The sequence below is a fragment of the Gorilla gorilla genome, chromosome 9, assembly GCF_029281585.2.
Source record: "Gorilla gorilla gorilla isolate KB3781 chromosome 9, NHGRI_mGorGor1-v2.1_pri, whole genome shotgun sequence".
NCBI classification, from domain to species: Eukaryota; Metazoa; Chordata; class Mammalia; order Primates; family Hominidae; genus Gorilla; species Gorilla gorilla.
The window spans coordinates 132,607,031-132,629,077 of NC_073233.2; the positions used below are offsets into that span (position 1 = coordinate 132,607,031).

Genomic DNA, 22,047 nt, shown 5'->3' on the forward strand with positions numbered 1-22,047 from the left:
TTTTTCTGCACGCTGTTCTCCTACCCCAACTATCATTTCTTAACAGGGATCTCTGGGGTCCACTCTTTGAGTGTTTTGAAACAGAAAGGAAGAAATCCAACATTATCACTTTAGTTTGCATTATCAGACAGATTGCACCTTCTGCTTTCTCCATACTGTGACCCAGTGTCCAGCCTAGGGTATTCGAATGGCAAGATCTGACCTGCGCAACAGCCAAAGCGAGCCACCAGCCTCCCCTATGCCACTCACATTTTCCCACCACCAATATCTGTAAGCGGCACCAGAAATCAAAACTGAGCCTTAAATAGTCAGAGCTAGTGAGGGGGTTGTATTTCTTAGCCCTGATAACCACTTAAACGAGTAAAATTTAATTCCCCAAGGAACCCCGCCTGAAGCAAACCCTCCCCAAGGGCACCACTGAGGGGGTAGCGCTGAAATGTTTTGGAAGATTCAGTCACCTGTTTCCAAATATTACCTAACTAGCTTCGCCTCCTTCCCTCCGAGCTCCCCTGCAGTTACTCCAGGACCCCGAAGGCCTCTTTCTGGGCACATTTGGGCCTCCCCACTCAGACAAGCCGCACTTTCTCCCTGCTCACAGGCTGCATGTCAGGGATGGTAAGTGGGGCGTGGAGAAAGTGGAGAGGCCGGGGTTCAACCCAGCAGACTCCTGCAGACCGGGCCTCGGTCGGAGACGCGAGCCCCTAGCCTAGCTAGGTTCCTTCGTCGACCTTGAGAAAGGGGCGCGGATCCGTGTCCCGCAGAGGACACGGGGTCTCGGAGCCCGCACAGGCTGAGGGGCAGGGGTCCGGCCGAGCCGGGCCGCCTCACCTGCACTTCTGTCGGCCCACAGGATTAATGGCAGCACCAGCCCGAGTACAAGCCCCGGCGCGACCATGCTTGCAAGGATCTGACCGCCGCCTAGGACTGGGAAAGTGGGCTCCCGGCAGGGGCGGGGCCTGGGCGGGGGCGAGGCCGGCTCCACCCTTTTGCAGTCCTCGGAGCCTCCCGCGACCTCAGGACTGGGCTGTGCTCGCCCCTTCTCGGCCGCCGTAGTTTTTTTTTTTTTTAAAGAAAAAACGGTTACCCAGCAACGAGAAAAACAACCGGAACCGGCGGCACCAGCTCGGAGAGAAAGGAGGTGAGGCCGCTTCCCCACTTCCTCTCCGATACCAAGACCTAGCCTTTTCCCTTCGTCTCTCTTATTCTCTCAGCATCCCAGACACAGCCTCGGAGCCCTGGGACGTTTGGGAGCCGAGGCAGCCCATTCTGCGCGAGTCTGAAATCCAAGGTCCTCAACATCCCGCCCCCGACTAGACCCGTCTGCCTCCTCCGCCCGCCCTCCTCTGCCCACATTGGTTCAGAATCTCGCCAGCTCTTTTCACCACCCTAGAATGGTTCGATACCCCCATCTACTGCTCCCTCAGAAAAAGCAAAAGAGAGGAGTCAGGCGTGGTGGCGCGCGCCTGTAATCCCAATTGCTCGGGAGGCTGAGGCGGGATCATCGCTGGAGCCCAGGAGTTCGAGGCCAGAGACCCCGTCTCAAAGAAAAAAAAAAGCGATGAAACGAGAACCCTCCATAGTCTGAGCCTCATTAAACCGTCCAGTTCTCCCAACCTGGACCCCTACCACGGCCTCCGCCTCTATTCCGCATTGACGCACACTCTCACATTAACAGGCCAGGTCCCGGAGGATTCTTTTCATACTCAGTAGCTCAGCCCGCTGCTTAGCAACTACCCTTAATCTAGCCCTTGTATTTCAAGACAGAAAAAGACAGCCTGGTCAAGAAGAAACCGAAAAATATAAGAATTTTAAAACTTTAGAGGCTGGGATTTCAAAATCATGACACACAGCCCCATCCCATCCCATCCCTCCCTCACACACACGCACGCACAACCCCATTCCACAGTACGAAGGTGTTCGAAGCATTGTGGGTCATGCTTCAGAAGTGGCAGCAAAGGGAAAGATTGTGCAACTTCTTCATTCAACAAATTAATTTCTAGAACCAGGACTAATATCTACTCTTTAAAAAAAAAAAATAGACCTCAAAGAAGGTCTTCTCGGCAATTGATAATGAATTCAATTTAACTTTTTAGCAGTCATTCTCTCTAAATTCCTCTGTGATAGCAAAAATTACCCTTACCTTTTGAGCACATAAAGGGTAAAGAGAGAAAAAGTCATATTGAAAATTATGGGTTTTTTGCAGAGTTTTAAATGATTTGGCCTAGTGAATGCGTCTGTGTTTGTATTATACTAATTCACAATGGAGATTTCAAAACTCTTTGGAAGAAATGGATGGGCTTGGGTTGTGTTAGGGAAAAAAGAATTCAAGTCCAGATGTATGAGTCTCAGAAATAATTTGTTGGCATAGTTGTGATTATATAAGTAAAATCAGACAAATTTAAAGACAGTACGCTTTAATGAATCTAGGTTCCATAGGCAGTTCTTACCAAGAAGATGTCGATTCCATTCTCCAACACCCACTACCGAATTCCGCAAGGATTTGGGAATCTTCTTGAAGGGCTGACACGCGAGATTCTGCGAGAGCAACCGGACAATATACCAGCTTTTGCAGCAGCCTATTTTGAGAGCCTTCTAGAGAAAAGAGAGAGTAAGCTTTCTAAAATTAGTCATTTTTTAAAATAAGAAACTAAGCATTTGTTTATGGTAAAACTTGCTTAAGACCATCTCCATTCTGCAGGAAGCCTTTATGAGGCAGGGAGTTTCAGATAACAGTTCTTGCTCTTTGAAACAGTATGTACCTCTTTGATATGTTCTCTTAAATTCGTTTCATATTATCGAAGATTACCTGATCATTATTCAGACCGTCTTCATTGTATTTCTCACGGACATACAGCGTGGAAGGTAACTGCAAAAGAGCATACATTTCTCGGGAGAAATCAGTGGGGGAAAAAAAGATCATGCAGTCTACCCTCGCCACGTTCCAGCATACTGTTCCTGTGCATCCCTGGCAGCTGACTGTTATTCCTGAGATGAGTATCTGTGGTTTCCTTTCAATTTTGATTCCTTCCATTTGAAAGTATTATAAGTGCTGCAAAAAGAATTCTGCACTCTTTAAATAAACTGATATTCACTGGGGTATATGAAACTGTTCTGCAATAACAGCACAGACAAACTGATTTGAAACGTGGAATACCAGTTTGGAAAGGTAATTTATATTCTTTATGCTAAATTCCATCCTGCACAGAGACCCAGATGCCCACTAACAATAACTATTTGGTTGAAAGCCAAAGCAAAATTCCTTCACTCCTATAAATAAAATTTACAAATCCCCAACCTTGAAGGTTTATGACTGTCAGGACTTTACCAGTTTTGTACTAAAAGCCTATCCTTAGCCAGGCATGGTGGTGCGCACCTTTAGTACCAGCTACTCAGGGGCTGAGGCAGGAGGATCACTTGAGCCCAGGGATTCAAGACGGTAGTGAGCTATGATTAAACCTGTGAATAGCCACTGCACTCCATCCTGGGCACTCCCATGACCCCTGCCCCAACCCGCGGAAAGCCGTTGTTGATTAGAACATCCATTTTGTGTAAATTCTTGTCATCATTACTTTTTATTACAGTATTCTAACAGAGTGGTAAAGGTGACTAGAAATAGGCACAAGCAAACAAACATTCTATTGTAATCATTTTATAGTGGAAGAAAACCTAGCACAAGGGTAGAATTAAAACAACTCCCACACACACTGCATAGCTCCACCCCTTGCTTTTTTTGCCCTGCCCTAGCAGAGCTCAAAATCTCTGCCAATTTCCTGAATGTTGCTGGTCTTTTCCATATCCGGTCAGGGTGAATATTTGTTGCACAATCTGAAACTTTAAATATTTTCCACTGAAAACATTTGATAAACTATATTTAGAAGAGGAACGTTATTAAGAGAAATCATTTGGTAATAGACTTGGGGGCCTATTTGAGAGCAGAGGTAGGAGGAGGGTGAGGATTGAAAAACTACCTATCAGGCATTATGCTGATTACGTTGGTGACAAAATTGTCTCTACACCAAAGCCCCTTAACACAGAGTTTAACCATGTAACAAATCTGCACGTGTATCCCTTGAACCTAAAATAAAAGTTGGAAGGGGAAAAAACTTAAATTATTTGGGAAAAGAGGTGAATTATAATGAACATTAATTTTATTATAAGATTAACTACAAATTCTTGCAGTAAAAGTCTTTAGTCATTTATTTAATTTTAGAACTCAGAAATATTCCATTATAAAAAACATTTGCGTCATTGTTACTGGATCACAATAATTAAAGCAAATGATGATTCAGATTAGTGGTCTCAGGACACTAGCTCTCTAATAAACAATGGGTAAAACCATTTGAAAAAATTATAAGCACCACACCCAATTCCACCCATGTCAACCAAAGACAAATTATCTAGAAGATACAAGTATCAGAATTCAGTCTCTTCAAAAAGGAAAAAAAAACAATCATTATGGACCTCTGGCTCAGTCTCCCACACAATGCAAGAATTCCCTTGCCAGCATTCATCATAGGTGGTTACTACTCTTAATTTTTATTTTTGTGACAGGAAACATGTTAGTATATGATTTAAATGGTATTTCAGGTCACTAGGAAAAAGGTGGACTTTTTGTTATTTTAAGATAAAGAAGGAAAAAGATAAAATTGGATCAATTTCTTATACACAAGGACAAATTCCAAATTAGTCGAGTATATAAATATTTTTTAAAAGAAACCATACAGATACTAGAAGAAAATATGGATGAATTTCTCTATAAGAGAAGAAAAAAATTTGCTAGCTAAATTGCTTTAATTGCTTCAAAAATTTGGAAGCAATTAGAGAAAAGATTGTTATAAATTGACAACATAAAAGTAAACTTTTACATGAGAAAAAGCACTGTGAGGAAAACAAAACTACAAAAGACAAACAAAAAATATTTGCAATTTATATCCCAATGGGTTAATAGCCCTAATAAATAAATAGTTTGTAAAAACAGTGTGTTACAGGCTTATAGAATCCAACAGAAAATATTGGCAAGAGATATGAGCAAACAATTCACACAAAAATGAATGCAAATGGCATTTATGAAAGTATATTCAAACTAATGCATAATAACAGAAGTCCAAATCAAAACTACACTGAGCTACCAATAACAACCCCTCCATTACATTGGCAAAAAGCCAACATGCTCTGTAGGCTGTGGGATAATAAGCATTTATATACATTGCTGGTGGATAAGCAAAATGCCATAACTTCCAGGAGGGGAACTTAGCAATACCTACCAAAATTATATATGTATTTAACCTTTGACCCGGAGGTGCCACTTCTACACTTTTCAGGGCATCATTCTTTGTAGAAACAACCCAAATATCCATAGGAGTTTGAGTGAACAAACTATAATACATCTATACAACTGAATTATATATATAGCTGTTTTCAAAAATGAGAACTATCTCTCGATAATACTATGGATGATACTGTGGAGTGATTTTCGGGATATATTCAGTGAAAACAGCAAGATGGGGAAAAGTGTGCTTAGTGTGCTACCATTTTTTTTTAAACACAGACGGGGGTCTCATGATGTTGTCCAGGCTGGCCTCAAACTCCTGGGCTCAAGTGATGATCCTCCTGCCTCAGCCTCCCAAAGTGCTGGAATAACAGCTGTGAGAAACAACACCTGGCCAATATGCTATCATTTAACAAAAGAGGTTGATATGAATACATAACTGTTTGTGTGTGTGTGTGTGTGTGTATTTGCCACAGGGTTTGGCTCTGGCTCTGTCGCCCAGGCTGAAGTGCAGTGGTGTAATCGTGGCTCCACTGCAACCTCCCAGGCTCAAGCAGACTTCCCACTTCAGCCTCCCAAGTAGTTGGAACTACAGGCATGCACAAACACGCTGGGCTAATTTTTGTTTTGGGGAGTTTTTGTTTTTTGTTTTGGTAGAGACAGGGTTTTGCCATGTTACCGAGGCTGGTCTTGAACTCCTGAGCTCAAGCATCCGCCAGCCTCCGCCTCCTAAAGTTCTGGGATTACAGGAATGAGGCACCACGCCCAACTTTGTTTATATTTTTAAATGGAAAAGTAAATCTTTAAAAACTTAACATTTGCCTTTAGGAGAAAGTGAACAGGGTAGAGAGAACATGATAGAAAATATCTTGAATTTCGAATCATAAAAGTTTAACATAGTTATAATTTTAAATTTAAAATTGTTAAGCTACTCGGGAGGCTGAGGCAAGGGAATGGCTTGAACCCAGGAGGCGGAAGTTGCAGTGAGCAGAGATCGCACCACTGCACTCCAGCCTGGTGACAGAGTGAGACTCTGTCTCAAAAAAAAAAAAAAAAAAAGCAGTTTCTAAGATGTAAAAGCAAAGTGAAACATATGAGCCTAACTAGTATAGACTGGGTGACATAACCACACAGAAAGGAATTATTTCAAGTGATATTAAAATGGAGTAATTTGACCATACATGCCTAGTGCATATATCCTAAAAACAAAATGAACTTCAAAAAAAAAAAAAAACCCTTAAGCTGTTTTCAGTAATCATTGTTAATCATATTATGGTATGGTTATTCTGAAATTATATATTGTAGAACAAAGCAAGTAAGCAACTAAGCTAGTGTTATTAGGAATAATATTTTTGATGTAGGAAAAACAACATACAATTATGAAAATGAAAGAGGTTAATAAAATCCTGTAATCTTACATTTGAGTTGAAAAATATCAGTGTGACCTCATGTTTTTTCTTTAAAAAATGAAAGAAGTATTTTCTAGCTCTGTACATTAAAGGTCTCAAAACAATGACCAACCCAGTACCAGTGAGCACCCAGCTTCCAGGTTGTCATCTCTAAATACCATTCCCAGGAATGAGGGCTTCTTGGAAAACAAGCTAATTTCATGAACTTGGCAGGAAATATACCAGATTAGGCTGAACGTCTTGCCATACCAGAGAACAAGGAAGCTATCAAAGGTTACTAGAGGTGTTTCCAAAGGACTCAGGAACATTTGAGCACCTGAATAAGCTACCACTGGACAAATGTTTAATAATTAGAGCATCAATAAGAATAATACGTGCATTGGATTAAAATGCATCCATTTTCTTAAGCATTCGTGAATTTGTGATGGTTAAAAAAAAAACTCATTGGTCATCTTGAGAGGATCCTAGGAATCCAACTGATTATTCTGAAAACTGGTAAATGAAAGGAAAGAACTAAACCTTTAACCTTTCTTTTCTGTAACAACTGTTCTTTAGAGTAACCAAACAGTTGATGAGGAAAAGTTTTCCTTAATGAGTACTCCAGAAAATAAAGAAGTATTGATCAAATTAGAGCATTACCATTTCACAACCCCTAAAGAAATGATCTAAGCAAGGATCATCAGGGGGCCGATAAAAATTATAAAAAGAGTAACCAGATATTATAAATTTCGTGACAGAATTACACAGCACTACCAATCAAGTATACTTGCAGAAAAAAAATCAAACCGTCAAACCCGAATTAGATCAAACCTATACAGCTAGCTACCAGTTTACAGGAAATTCAAAGGCTGAAGAACTTGTTAAAAGCCACCATGGGGATAGTCAGAAACATCTGAACTGTGAAAAACTCCAAAGGGAAAATGACCTAATTTCATCAACAGATAAATTGCAAGGAAAGAGTAGGGGCTGGGGGATCTTCCTTTAAAAGAAATTTAAAAGACATACAAAGAGCTGTGTGTGCCCATTTTCGGGGTCCTGATTTGAACCAACAAATAAATAGACAATGGAAGAAATTTGGATAGTTGACTGAATAGTTGAGGATATTGAGGAATTATTAATATTTTTAGTATTTTGAAGTATGATAATGGTGGTGTGGTTATATTTTTAAAGTATATATTGAGATACATTCTGAAATAAATAACTGTAGATAAAATAACAGGATGCAAGGGGTTGGGTTAAAAATAATCAGAAAAAAGTGCAGAAAAATAATCAGAAGAAAAGGTTATAGATAAAATAAATCATGGGTTGATCATTGAATCTAGACAGTATGCTCATGGGAGTTTGTTATCATATCTACTTTTTAAGTATTGACATTTTTATAATATAAAGAAAAAAATTGTTTAAAAATAAATACCTCTGCTTGTCTGTGTCAACTGTCTACATAATACACTTCATTTAAAAAAATTTCTCCCATCTTTCACTTTTCCAGACTTTCTGACAACTTAGCATTTAGGTTTATACATTTTTCTGTGTTTACTTATACATGTTCTAAGTGTCTACATTTATATTTAAGTACTGGCATTTGTTCTTTTTCCCATTTTATTATAAATTTTATGAAGGCAGAAATTACGTTTTTAGTGCTTTTCTAAATATCCCCAAAGGCTCATCCAATGTTCAGTTGGTTATCATTTATGTTTAATAATCACTGGTAATGTCTGCAGTGCTACGCTATGTACAATGTCAATAAGATTTTGGACTGCCAGTAAAGAACCTGTAATTTGAAACAAGAAACTTACATTTGTGTTACTATTCTACATTTACCTTAATGAATTCAAATAAATCTGAAGTTCTTATATTTTTATTATTTAGAAACCAACTTTGATCCAGCAGAATGGGGGAGTAAGGTAGAAGACCGCTTCTATAACAGTCATGCATTCGAGGTATGGTCCTTTGAAGCTGTTGGATTTGGCTATTTCTTCTCTCTGTCTACAGCTAGCAATTATTAGGCTATCCCCAGAATTGTGAGAATTATGTGAGGAGGCATCACAAATAATTTATTAAATCTTATTAAATTAAAATTTAATAAATCTTATTTTATTAAAAAGATTTAATAAAAACTTATTAAATCTTATTAAAACTTATTAAATTAAAATTGTGCTGGGATTTTTTTGCTGAGAATATTTTTCTAAAGTATCTGAGTCATGTACAGATATTTCACTTAAGTTTAATGATGAACAACAGGAAGAAGGTGCTTAAAGGTTATGAATAATTATTTCATCATTTATTCTTCAAATGTTTTCAGCATCACAGTGCTAAGCAATAGCAGGTACTCCACAAATAATTACTGAATTAATAGATGATATTTCATAGACCAAAACACTATTAGTCCAATTATTTCATTATCATCGATATGATATTATTGATACAAAAGACTGGTTAGAATTAAAGATGGTAATGGTGTAGTTTTCTCTATAAAGCTAGTTTTTTCAGAGTCTGAGCCTTTCTCTTTAGCAGCTTTACAAAGACAGCTTTCTCAACCAAGTTTCCTCAAAAAAATTAAGCCCTAAACCAAAGGCACTAATTGCATGTAAGGAATCAGTGTCCTGATTTGTATCTAGAATGGTTCTGGTTAGGTACCATGCTTGGGAGAATTGAGAAAAGAGCCTCTCAAAACATTCTCTGTGTTCCATGGTTCAGATAATGAATGCTGGTTGAGAAAGGCTGTGTGGAATCAGCATTATTGGCATCAACTGGAAACTTGATAGAAATTCAGAGCCTCACAGGAAACATGAAAAACAAGGAAGTATGACACCCCAGAATGAACACAACAGTTCTCCACTAATAGATTATAACCGGAATGAAATTCTTAAAGTCTCAGATAAGGAACTGAAAATACTGATTTTTAAATATGGTCAGTGAGGTGCAAGAGAAATCTGAAAACCAATACAAAGAACTCAGTGAAACAATTCAGGATATGAATGAAAAATTTTACAAGGGGATAGATTTTTATTTTTAAAAAAACCCTAACATAAATTCTGGAATTGAAGAATTTATTGAAGGAAATATAAAATACATTCAAAAGATTTAACAATAGACTAGACTAAGTAGAACAAAAAAATTTTAGAACTTGAATACAGGTCTGAAACAATCCAGTAAGACAAAAATAAAAAAGAATAAACAAAGCCTTTAAGACATTTGGGACAACATAAAGCAGCTGAATATTTGAATTATTGGTATCCCCAAGGACAAAAAGATCAGAAGGCTTAGAAAACCTATTTAATGCAATAATAGATGAAGACATCACAAGTCTAGCAAGAGATTTAAACATCCAGATATAGGAGGTGCAGTGATTCCCGAAATACAATGCAAAAAAAAAAAAAAGTTTTCACCACAGCACATTAAAATCAAACTGTCTAAAGTCAAAGAGTGAATTCTAAAAACAGCAAGATGAAAACATCTCATCAACTGTGAGGGAAACCCAATCAGACTAATAACCGTACTTCTCAGCAGAAACCTGACAGGCCAGGAGAGAGTGGGATGATAATTCAAAGAGCTGGAAGAAAACAACTATCAGCCAGGAATTCTATATCCAGCAAAATTAACCTTCATAAATGAAAGAGAAATAAAGTATTTCCCAAACAAGCAAATGCCGAGGGCATTCGTCTGTACTAGGCTGGCCCTACAAGAAGTGTTCAAGGAAATCCTAAACTTGGAAGCAAAAAAATGGAAGTTAGCCTCATGAAAACACAGGAAAGTATAAAACTCACTGTTAAAGCGACCACACAAAGGAGGAACAGAAATGAATCAAATGGCCCCACTACAGAATTCCACCAGTCCACAATGACAAACAGTAAGAGAAAAAGAAACAATGTATAAAATAACCAGAAAGCAATTAACAATATGACAAAAGGAACAAAACTCCACATATCAATAATAACTTTAAACATATATGGATTAAATGCTCAACATAAAAGCTATAGACTGGCTGAATGGATTTCTTTAAAAAAAAAATGATTCAACTATATGCTGCTAATAGGAAACTCACCTTACCTGTAAAAACATTTAGACTGAAAGTAAAGAAGTGGAAAAAGATATTCCATGCCAACAGAAACCAAAAGCAAGCAGAAGTAGCTATAGTTATATTAGGTAAAACAGACTTTAAGTCAAAAACAGTAGAAAACAACAACAAACAAGTTTATTTTATAATGATAAAGGGATCAATTCAGTAAGAGGATATAACAATTGTAAATATATACACACCCAGCACTGGAGCAAGCAGATTCATTAAAAAAATTACTATGTCTAAAGACAGAGGTAGACCACAATACAATAATAGTGAGGGGCTTCAACACCCCACTCATAGCATTAGACAAATTATCTAAACAGAAAATCAACAAAGTAACTGATATCATTTGGCTGTGTCCCCACCCAAATCTCATCTTGAATTGTGGTTCCCATAATCCCCACATGTTGTGGGAGGGATGCAGTGGGAGGTAATTGAATCATGGGGGATGATGGTTTAATAAGGGGCTTTTTCCCCTTTGCTCAGCTCTCATTCTCTCTCCTGCCACGCAGTGAAGAGATGCCTTCCACCGTGATTGTAAGTTTTCTGAGGCCTCCTCAGCCATGCAGAACTGTGAATCAATTAAACCTCTTTTCTTAATAAATTACCCAGTCTCAGGTATTTCTTCATAGCAGTGTAAGAACAAACTAATTCAGTAATTTTTTTTTTTTTTTGAGGCAGAGTCTCATTCTGTCACCCAGGCTGGAGTGCAGTGGCACAATCTTGGCTCACTGCAACTCCTGCCTCCTGGGTTCCAGTGATTCTCCTGCCTCAGCCTCCCGAGTAGCTGGAATTACAGGTGCATGCCACCATGCCCAGCTAATTTTTGTATTTTGTATTTTTGCCATGTTGGCCAGGCTGGTCTCAAACTCCTGGCCTCAAGTGATCTACCCACCTCGGCTTCCCAAATCACTGGGATTACAGGCATGAGCCACTGCTTCCGGCCTAATGCAGTAAATTGGTACTGCAGAGAGTGAGACACTGCTGTAAAGATACCCAAAAATTGGAAGCAACTTTGGAACTGGGTAACAGGCAGAGAGGTTCGAACTCTTTGGAGGGCTCAGAAGACAGGAAGAGGTTGGAAAATCTGGAACTTCCTAGAGACTTGTTGAATGGCTTTGACCAAAATGCTGATAGTGATATGGACAACAAAGTCCAGGCTAAGGTGGTCTAAGATGAAGATGAGGAACTTCTTGAGAACTGGAGTAAAGGTCACTCTTACTATGCAAAGAAACTGGCAGCATTTTGCCCCTTCCCTAAAGATCTGTGGAACTTTGAACTTGAGAGAGATAATTTACAGTATCTGGTGGAAGAAATTTCTAAGCAGCAAAGCATTCAAGAGGAAGCAGATCATAAAAGTTTGGAAAATTTGCAGCCTGATGACACAATAGAAAGAAAACCCCATTTTCTGGGGAGAAATTCAAGCTGGCTGCAGAATTTTGCATAAGCAATGAGAAGCCAAATGTTAATCACCAAGACAATGGGGAAAATGTCTCCAGGGTATGTCAGAGACCTTCACAGCAACCTCCCATCACAAGCCTGGAGGCATAGGAGGGAAAAATGGTTTCTTCGGCCAGACCCAGGGCTCCCCTGCTGTATGCAGCCTCGGGACATGGTGACCTGTGTCTCAGCTGCTTCAGCTCCAGCTCTGGTTAAAAGGGGCCAATGTACAGTTCAGGCCATTGCTTCAGAGGGTGCAGACCCCAAGCCATGGCAGCTTACATGTGGTGTTGAGTCTGTGGGTCCACAGAAGTCAAGAATTGAGGTTTGGGAAACTCCACCTAGATTTCAGAGGATGTATAGAAACACCTGGATGTCCAGGCAGAAGTTTGCTGCAGGTGCAGAGCCCCCATGGAGAACCTCTACTAGGGTAGTGCAGAAGGGAAATGTGAGGTTGGAGCCCACACAGAGTCCCCACTGGGGCACTGCCTGGTGGAGCTGTGAGAAGAGGGCCACCATCCTCCAGACCCTAGAGTGGTAGATCCACCAACAGCTTGCACTGTGCACATGGAAAAGCTGCACACACATGAAAGCAGCCAGGAAGGGAGCTTTACCCTGCAAAGCCACAGAGATGGAGCTTCCCAAGGCCATGGGATCCCACCTGTTGCCTCAGCACACCATGGATTTGAGACATGGACTCAAAGAAGATCATTTTGGAACTTTAAGGTTTAATGACTGCCCTGTTGTATTTCAGACTTACATGGGGCCTGTAGCACCTTTGTTTTGGCCAGTTTCTCCCATTTGGAGCAGGTGTATTTACCCAATGCCTGTACCCCCATTGTATCTGGGAAGTGACTAACTTGCTTTTGATTTTACAGGCTCATAGGCATAAGGAACTTGCCTTGTCTCAAATAAGACTTTGAACTTGGACTTTTGGGTTAATGCTGGAATGAGTTAAGACTTTGGGAGACTGTTGGAAAGGCATGATTCTGTTTTGAAATGTGAGAGCATGAGATTTGGGAGGGGCCAGGGGCCAAATGATATGCTTTGGCTGTGTCCTCACCCAAATCTCATCTTGAATTGTAGTTCTCTTAATTCCCACATATCATGGGAGGGATCTCATGGAGGTAATGGAATCATGGGTGGGGGGGTGGTTTTATAAGGGGCTTTTCCCTCTTTGCCCCACTCTCATTCTCTCTCTTGCCACCCTTTGAAGAGGTGCCCTCTGCCTTGATTGTAAGTTTCCTGAGGCCTCCCCAGCCATGCAGAACTGTGAGTCAATTAAACCTCTTTTCTTTATAAATCACCCAGTCTCAGGTATTTCTTCATAGCACTGTGAGAATGGACTGATACAATAGCATTGGACTTAAACTTGACTTTAAACAAATGGACCTAACAAACATTTTCAGAACATTCTACCCAACAACTGCAGAATATGTATTCTTTTCATCAGCACATGGAACATTCTCAAAGATAGACCATATTGTGTTAGGGCACAAAACAAGTCTCAACAAATTTTAAAAAGTCAAAATAATATCAAGTATCTTGTCAGACCACAGTGGAATTAAACTAAAATTCAATACCAAGAGGAGCTTTGGAAATGATACAAATACATGGAAATTAAACAACATGGTTCTGAATGTCTATTGGATCAAAAAAGAACTTAAGACAGAAATTTTAAAAAACTGTTTGAAACAAATGAAAACTGGAAACACAACATAACAAAACCTATGGTATACAGAAAAAGTAGTGCTAAGAGAGAAGTTGATAGCAATAGATGCCTACCTCAAAAATGTAGAAAGATTACAAATTAACAATTAAAGGATGAACTCAAGCAACTTGAAAATCAAGAACAAACCAAACAGTAGCAGAAGAGAGAACAAAGATCAGAGCAAAACTAAATTAAATAGAGACTAAAATAACAATACAAAAGATTAACAATACAAAAAGTTGGTTCTTTGAAAAGATAAATAAAATTGACAAATGGCTAGCTAGACTAACCAAGAAGAGAGAAGACCCAAATAAACAAAATCAGAAATGAAAAAGAAGACGTTACAACTGATAGCACAGAAATACAAATGGTCATCAGAGACCATTATGAACAATTATACACTCACAAACTAGAAAACATACAGGAAATAGATAAATTCCTGGAAACATACAACCTACCAAGATTGAACCGGGAAGAAATAGAAAACCTGAACAGACTAATAACGAGTAGCAAGATTGATTCCATAATAAAAATCCCCCCACCCCAACACCACCAAAAAAAGCCCAGGACTGGATGGTTTCACAGCCAAATTCTACCCAGTTCTACATACAAAGGAGAGCTAATACCAAGCCTCCTGAAACTATTCCAAAAAATTGAGAAGAATGGATTCTCCCTAACTCATTCTATGAGGCCAATATCACCCTAATACCAAAATGAGACAAGGACCCAACAAAAACAGAAAACTGCAGACAAATATTCCTGATGAACATAGATTCAAAAATCTTCAACAGAATACTAGCAAACAGAATCCAACAGCACATCAAAAAGGTAATACACCATGATAAAATCAGTTTTAAACCAGGGATGCAAGGATGGTTCAACATATGCAAATCAATAAATGTGATACATCACATCAACAAAATGAAAGACAAAAACCATATGCAGAAAAAGCATTTGATAAAATCCAACATCCCTTCATGATAAAAACCCTCAACAAACAAGTCATAGAAGGAACATACCTCAAAACAATAAATGCCATGTACAAAATCCCACAGCTAATATTATACTGAATGGGAAAAAGTTGAAAGCAATCCCCCAAAGAATAGGAGCAAGACAAGAATGCCCATTTTCACCCCTCCTATTCAACATAGTACTGGAAGTCCCAGCCAGAGCAATAAGGTAAGGGAAAGAAATAAAAAGCATCCATATTGGAAAAGAGGAAGTCACTTATCTCTGTTCACTGATATATATATATATGTATATATATTCAGAGATGGGGTCTCACTCTGTCATCCAGGCTGGAGTGCCATGGTGTAATCATAGCTCACTGCAGCCTTGGCCTCCTGGGCTCAAGGGAATCTCCCATCTTATCCTCCCAAGTTGCTAGGACTACAAACATGTGCCATCACACTGAATAATGTTTTTGTCTTTTGTAAAAACGGGTTTTTGCTATGTTGTCCAGGCAGGTCTCAAACTCCTGGCCTCAAGTGATCATCCTGCCTTGGCCTCCCAAAGTGCCGGGATTACAGGCATGCGCCACCATGACTGACTGCCAGTATAATCTTATGTCTAGAAAAATCTAAAGACCCCACCAGAAAACTCTTAGATTTGTTAAATGAATTCTGTAAAGTTGCAGGATACAAAATCAATGCACAAAAATCAGTAGCATTTCTATACACTAATAACAGTCTAACTGAGAAAGCAATCAAGAAGGCAATCCCATTTATAATAGCTTTAAAAAACACATAGGAGTAAACGTAACCAAGGAGGTGAAAAAGCTGTGCAAGAAAAAGTATAAAACACTGATGAAAGCAATTGAAGATGACACAAGCAAATGGAAAAGCATCACAGGCTCATGGATCAAAAGAATTAATATCTTTAAAATGACCATACTTCTCAAAACAATCTACAGATTCAGTGCTGTCCCTATCAAAGTGCCATCTCATTTTTCACAGAATTGAGAAAAACAATCCTAAAATTCATATGGAACCAAAAAAGAGTCCAAATAGCCAAAGCAATCCTTAACAGGAAGAACAAAACTGGAGACATCACATTACCTGACTTCAAATGATATTATAGGTTGGTGCAAAAGTAATTGCCATTTTTGCTGTTACTTTTAGTGGAAAAGACAGCAATTACTTTTGCACTAACCTAATACAAGGCTACAGTAACCAAAACAGCATAGAACTGGTATAAAAACAGATACATAAATCAATGTAATAGAGGAGAGGAGCCAGAAATAAAGCATATACATATAGCTAACTGATCTTTAGCAAAGCTGATAATACCATATATTGTGGAAAGGACATCTTCTTCAATAAATAGTGCTAGCAAAATTGGAGAGCCATATGTAGAAAAATGAAACTGGACCCCTATCTCCCATCATACACAAAAATCAACCCATCATGGATTAAAGACTTAAACATAAGATCTAAAACTGTAAAAATACTAGAAGAAAACCTAGGAGAAACTTTACTGGATATTGGTCTAGGCAAAGAATGTATAACTAAGATCACAAAAGCACAGGCAACAAAAACAAAAATAGACAAATGGGACTTAATTAAGCTAAAAAGCTTTGCACAGTAAAATAAATAATCAACAGAGTGAAGAGATAAGCTGTTGAATGGGAGAAATTACTTGCAAACTATTCATCCAACAAGGGACTAATATCCAAAATACACAAGGGAGTCCAACAATTCAACAACAACAAAAAATAAGTAATCTGACTAAAAAGTGGGCAAAGGGCTGGGCGTAGTGGTTCATGCCTGTAATCCCAGCACTTTGGGAGGCAAGGCAGGAAGATTGCTTGAGCCCAGGAGCTTGACATTAGCATGCGCAACATGGTGAAACCCATCTCTTCAAAAAATTAGCCAGACGTGGTGGTGTGCACCTGTAGTCCCCAGCTACTTGGGAGGCTAAGGTGAGAGGACCACTTGAGCCCACAGGTCAAGGCTGTAGTGCACTCCAGCCTGGGCAACAGAGTGAGACCCTGTCTCGAAAAAAAAAAGAAAAAGAAAAAGAAAAAGAAAAAAGAACTTGGAAAAGGATATGAATAGAGATTTTTTAGAAGAAGACATACAGATGTCCAACAGGTATATTAAAAAATGCTCAATATCACTAATCATCAGAGAAGTACAAATCAAAACTACAATAAGATATCATTTTACCCCACTCAGAATTGCTACTATGAAAAAGACAAAAGAATAACAGATACTGGCGAGGATTCAAAGAAAGGAGAACTCTTATACACTGTTGTCAGGAATGTAAATTAGTATAGCCTCTAAGGAAAGCAGTATGGAGATTTCACAAATAACTAAAAATAGAATGACCATTCAGTCCAGCAATCTCTCTACTAGGTATCTACCCAAAGGAAAATAAATCAATACATCAAAAGATACATTCATTTTTATGTTGTTTGCAGCACCATTCACAATAGCAAAGATATGGAATCAATCTAAGTGTCTGTCCAATGGATGAATGAATAAGGAAAATATGGGATGTATACACAATGGAATACAATTCAGCCATAATAAAGAATGAAGTCGTGCCTTTTCCAGCAACGTGGATGAAACAGGAGGCCATTATCTTAAGTGAAACAAGCCAGGCACAGAAAGACATGTAGTGCTTGTTTTCATTCATAAGTGGGTGCTGAAAAAATGTGTTTAAATGGACATAGACAGTGGAATGATAGATAATGGAGACTCAGAAGAGTGAGGAGAGGTGGGAGAAGGGAGAATAATGAGAAATTGGTTAAAGGCTAAAATGTACAGTATTTGGGTGATGGACACCCTAAAAGCCCTGACTTGATCACCAATCCACACATATAACAAAATTGTACATGTACTCCATAAATTTGTACAAATATAAAAGAAAAAGAAGAAATTCCAAGTATTGGGCCCCATTCCAGGTCTACAAATCAGAAGTTACATTTTTAAGAGATCACCAGAATAATTCGTAGGTACATTAAAATTTGAGAACACTGCTCTAGACAACTGAGGTAGTACTATTAGCCACAAAGCACAGCAGATATTAGAACTGAAAAGAATTAACAAAGTTCAAGTTCTCCAGTAGATTTGGGGAATTTCCTGAAGAAGGAGCTGTCACTTATTACACGAGTTTGAAAGTGAAGTTCCATCCATTTGTGCCTGCAGATATGGGTGTGTTCTGTGTATTTCCATTTTACTAGATTCTCTGTGCTCATGTTTTATTTGTATTCATGTTTTATCGAAATCAAAGGAATAATGTTGAAAGATTTTAAATCCTTGCGTCACATAGCAATTTTGGGGTGTTTCTTTTTTTAATTCTAAAGGCTTTATTTGATTAACTTATATATTCTTAAATTTTGGTTTTATGGGTTAAAGAAGCTCTTTCCATAGGTGTGAATTAGCAATGAAGGAAGACTTAAATAGCCATGTCAAAATAGGCAGAGGTGGTTTCTCCTTTTATATTTAGATCATAAAGCAAAACTCCACAGCAAAACTTACTTCTCTGACTAGTTTTAATCCATAAACGTCACTAAAAAGTCAATTTGATGTCACATTATGGAACACAATGCCATTTATTTTATTCCTATTTTAGAAACTATTGGATCCTCTTTTTTATACTTTGTTCAGGATTCATTACATCATCTTATCAACTTTTAGTATAGGACAATGGTTTATTTGTAACATAAAACAGTGGTACACACATTCCAAAAGCAACAGATCAAACATTTTTGCCAATTATTTGGTCTTTAATATTTGTTTACACATATTTCCTTAAGAGCTTTTATTATTTCTTCTTGTTTCAATGTATTTTCCTTATTAAAAGATAAATATGTAGTATTTAATTCCCCCTATTTCTCAGTAATTTAAAGTAATATTTCATTACTTCTAAGCAGTTTGATACAAGACTTTGCTATTTTGGAAACATTGCTAATTGTGGCTCTCTCCTATCTGTCCAGGAGCAAGAACCACCTGAGAAAAGTGATCCTAAACAAGAAGAGTCTCAGATATCTGGGAAGGAGGAAGAGACATCAGTCACCATCTTAGTATGTAATATTTTTCGTGTACTATTGGATTCCTACAAAGAATGATATTGCCCAATTTAAAACTGAACTCCAAATATGAATGTCTGTTACCTTTATTGTCAAAATTATGATTTTACTTTCCAGATAATTAACATCAGTGATAAACTAACTGGTAGATAATTTTCAGCCATGCCTCTTATGATCAAAAATTCATTTTTCCCTTAAAAATGAAATCTTATTTTTCAAGATTGTTAATGGATGGAGAAATCTCCCTATGGGGAAGGGCAGACAGAACTCACAGACCCAGTCATGATCCTTCAGATTCATCTTCCACTTTGGGAATTTTTCACTAATTGGTGCTGTCACCACTACACAATAGCAAATTTCAGAGATAACAAAAGGAAAATCACAGGGAATTACATACAGCCAAAATAATGGCTTTACAACAATGTGGCTTATTCATCTTCCATGCATAACGGTCTACAAAAATGCCTTCGTGCCTGATGTACTACATCCAAGCAGTCAAGACATAGCGGAGGCGGGGCGTGGTGGCTCACGTCTGTAATCCCAGCACTTTGGGAGGCCAAGGCAGGCAGATCACGAGGTCAGGAGATTGAGACCATCCTGGCTAACACGGTGAAACCCCATCTCTACTAAAAATACAAAAAATTAGCCGGGCGTGGTGGCGGGCGCCTGTAGTTCCAGCTACTCGGGAGGCTGAGGCAAGAGAATGGTGTGAACCCGGGAGGTGGAGGTTGCAGTGAGCCAAGATCACGCCACTGCACTCCAGCCTGGGTGACAGTACAAGACTCCTTCTCAAAAAAAGAAAAAAAAAGACATAGCGAAGTCCACCCTCAAAGGCCCGTGTTCAGTAATGTCACTTTAATAACTTGAAGTCAGCCACAATGAGAATATTAAGACCATGGCAAACACTGCAAATCAGGGCTTTGTTTCTTCTGGAAAGCCAGTTGTTAAAACACTTACCAGTACATCATTGTCTATATTCTTCATACTCCAGACTCTTGTGGACTAGGCCTCATAAGAAAGAAGAACTCACTCTCTAAAATGTCGAAGTTCAAACTTCTGATTTCCTTTTTATGTCTCAGGTCCCAGGTAGTTGCCCAAGAACTGGCAGCCAGAATGGATATCCCCTCAAGGAATACCCTACTTCTACCTAGTGATGCATTGCTTTTCCCTATAAGATTTACAGGTTGTTCCACAATTGCCATTGGGTTGTACTGAAATAACATTACATTAGGATATAACAGGAAGATTAACATTAAGATGTAACAGGAAGTCAAGGAAGAAGGGAGTTTTATTTCCTTACATCTTTCATAGGTGCTTTTACACAGGTTTTCATGAGTTTGAGTAGGGATCTCATTGATTTCCAACTTGAGTGTATTTGTTTGCCTATATTAGGATGTCATCTCGAAGAATTTTATACCATTCTGTTTGCATTTAAAAGTTTAACAGCTAGATTTGTCTCATTATTTATAATAGGGGGATAGGAGGCTTGAGCAACCCAAAGGTCCATTAATATGAGATTGAGTAAATATTAAATCAAGGTACATCAGTATAATATAATGATGTCATAAAAAAAGAATGCGGAGAGTTATACACTGACTAATAATACAGAAAAAGAGAACCAAGATATATCGTAACATGGAAAAAGTAGCTGCAGAACTCTGTGATTAGGATGATCTCATTTTTAAAATAAAAAGACATATATATATATATATACCCATATGAATATATTTGCATATAGAGAAATTTTGGAAGGATGTAGATACTCAACTCATAATAATGGGTATCTCCCAAGAGCAGGATTTGGATAGGTGGAGAAAACTATCACTGCCAGTGACATTTGAGTTTTTAAAGTGTATACATGTCATTTCTATAATTTTAAAAGATATATTAAAAGCTGTATATTCAATTGTATGCTGAAGATTCATGCATTTTACTGTCTGTAAATTTATAGCTAAAAATTTATACCCAATTTTTTTAAAAGAGGGTATGTGCCAAAGTTCAACCAACCCTGTTAAAACTGACATTATTGGACTAAATGGATTTGTCTTTGGCGCCTCACTTTACATGTATGACGACGATTAACTAATCATTGAGAAATTGAGAAGTTATTCTAATTCATTATATGTAATTGTGATTATTTTGAAACATAACATTTACAGTTCTTTCTTCTTAACATTTTTACCATGCCTCAAGGATTCTTTCTTGTCCCCCCAACCCCCCAAAAAATGTTGTTGCTCAGGAAACTTAAATAGGCACTATTTTAGGGGAAAGAAAGTTGGCAATGATCTTTTGTTGCAGAGACATATTAAAAGAGTGACAAAACAAAATGCCTGCTATTTTGGCATTTGCCATTTGGTACATATACAATGTGACAATATATGAAATTCCCTCAGGAAGCAACAGCTCTCAGATAGTTGCATCCCTAAAATGATTAAATTTCATCCATTTATTTTTGTGGCATCAAAAATATGGCATATTTAAAGAGTCTCTTACTTTTTCTCCTTTCGATGAAGGACTCTTCTGAGGAAGATAAGGAAAAAGAAGAGGTTGCTGCTGTCAAAATCCAAGCTGCCTTCCGGGGACACATAGCCAGAGAGGAGGCAAAGAAAATGAAAACAAATAGTTTTCAAAATGAGGAAAGAGAGGAAAACAAGTGAGGACACTGGTTTTACCTCCAGGAAACATGAAAAATAATCCAAATCCATCAACCTTCTTATTAATGTCATTTCTTCATGAGGAAGGAAGATTTGATGTTGTGAAATAACATTTGTTGCTGTTGTGAAAATCTGTCATGAGCATTTGTTTAATAAGCATACCATTGAAACATGCCACTTGAAGATTTCTCTGAGATCATGAGTTTGTTTATACTTGTCTCAAGCCTATCTATAGAGACCCTTGGATTTAGAATTATAGAACTAAAGTATCTGAGATTACAGAGATCTCAGAGGTTATGTGTTCTAACCATTACCAAATGAATAAATCCTCTCTATCACATCCCCCAAAAATGTTCTTTAGCTCCTGTTTCACTCCTAGTGGTAAAGAATTTCACTGCTTTTTAAGGATAGTCTATTTAATTTTGGAATTTTTAGAAAGATAAGCTGGGACAAAAATCTGCCTCCT

At 38.2% G+C, this 22,047-nt stretch overlaps 2 protein-coding genes across 2 annotated transcripts in view; one reads left to right on the plus strand and one right to left on the minus strand.

The window, feature by feature from the left end:
* SIAE (sialic acid acetylesterase) overlaps positions 1 to 1,043 on the minus strand; it is a 38,074-nt gene extending 37,031 nt beyond the window's left edge. The window contains exon 1 of the mRNA XM_004052343.5: positions 829 to 1,043. Within this exon, the coding sequence (XP_004052391.4) occupies positions 829 to 895 (67 nt within the window). The 5' untranslated portion in view covers positions 896 to 1,043. The remainder of the gene's footprint in view (positions 1 to 828) is intronic.
* Positions 1,017 to 21,775, plus strand: SPA17 (sperm autoantigenic protein 17). Its single transcript, XM_004052345.4, has 5 exons — positions 1,017 to 1,138; positions 2,428 to 2,608; positions 8,548 to 8,618; positions 18,835 to 18,921; positions 21,441 to 21,775. The coding sequence occupies exons 2-5, from the start codon at positions 2,455 to 2,457 to the stop codon at positions 21,582 to 21,584; spliced, it is 456 nt and encodes a 151-aa protein (XP_004052393.1). The 5' UTR covers positions 1,017 to 1,138; positions 2,428 to 2,454; the 3' UTR covers positions 21,585 to 21,775.
* The last annotated feature ends 272 nt before the right edge of the window (positions 21,776 to 22,047 follow it).

Coding starts and splice junctions, on each gene's coding strand:
- SPA17 (XM_004052345.4), top strand. CDS start 2,455: ATGTCGATTCCATTCTCCAACACCCACTACCGAATTCCGCAAGGATTT. Junction 2,609..8,547: donor CCTTCTAGAGAAAAGAGAGA/GTAAGCTTTCTA, acceptor TTTATTATTTAG/AAACCAACTTTGATCCAGCA. Junction 8,619..18,834: donor ATAACAGTCATGCATTCGAG/GTATGGTCCTTT, acceptor CTATCTGTCCAG/GAGCAAGAACCACCTGAGAA.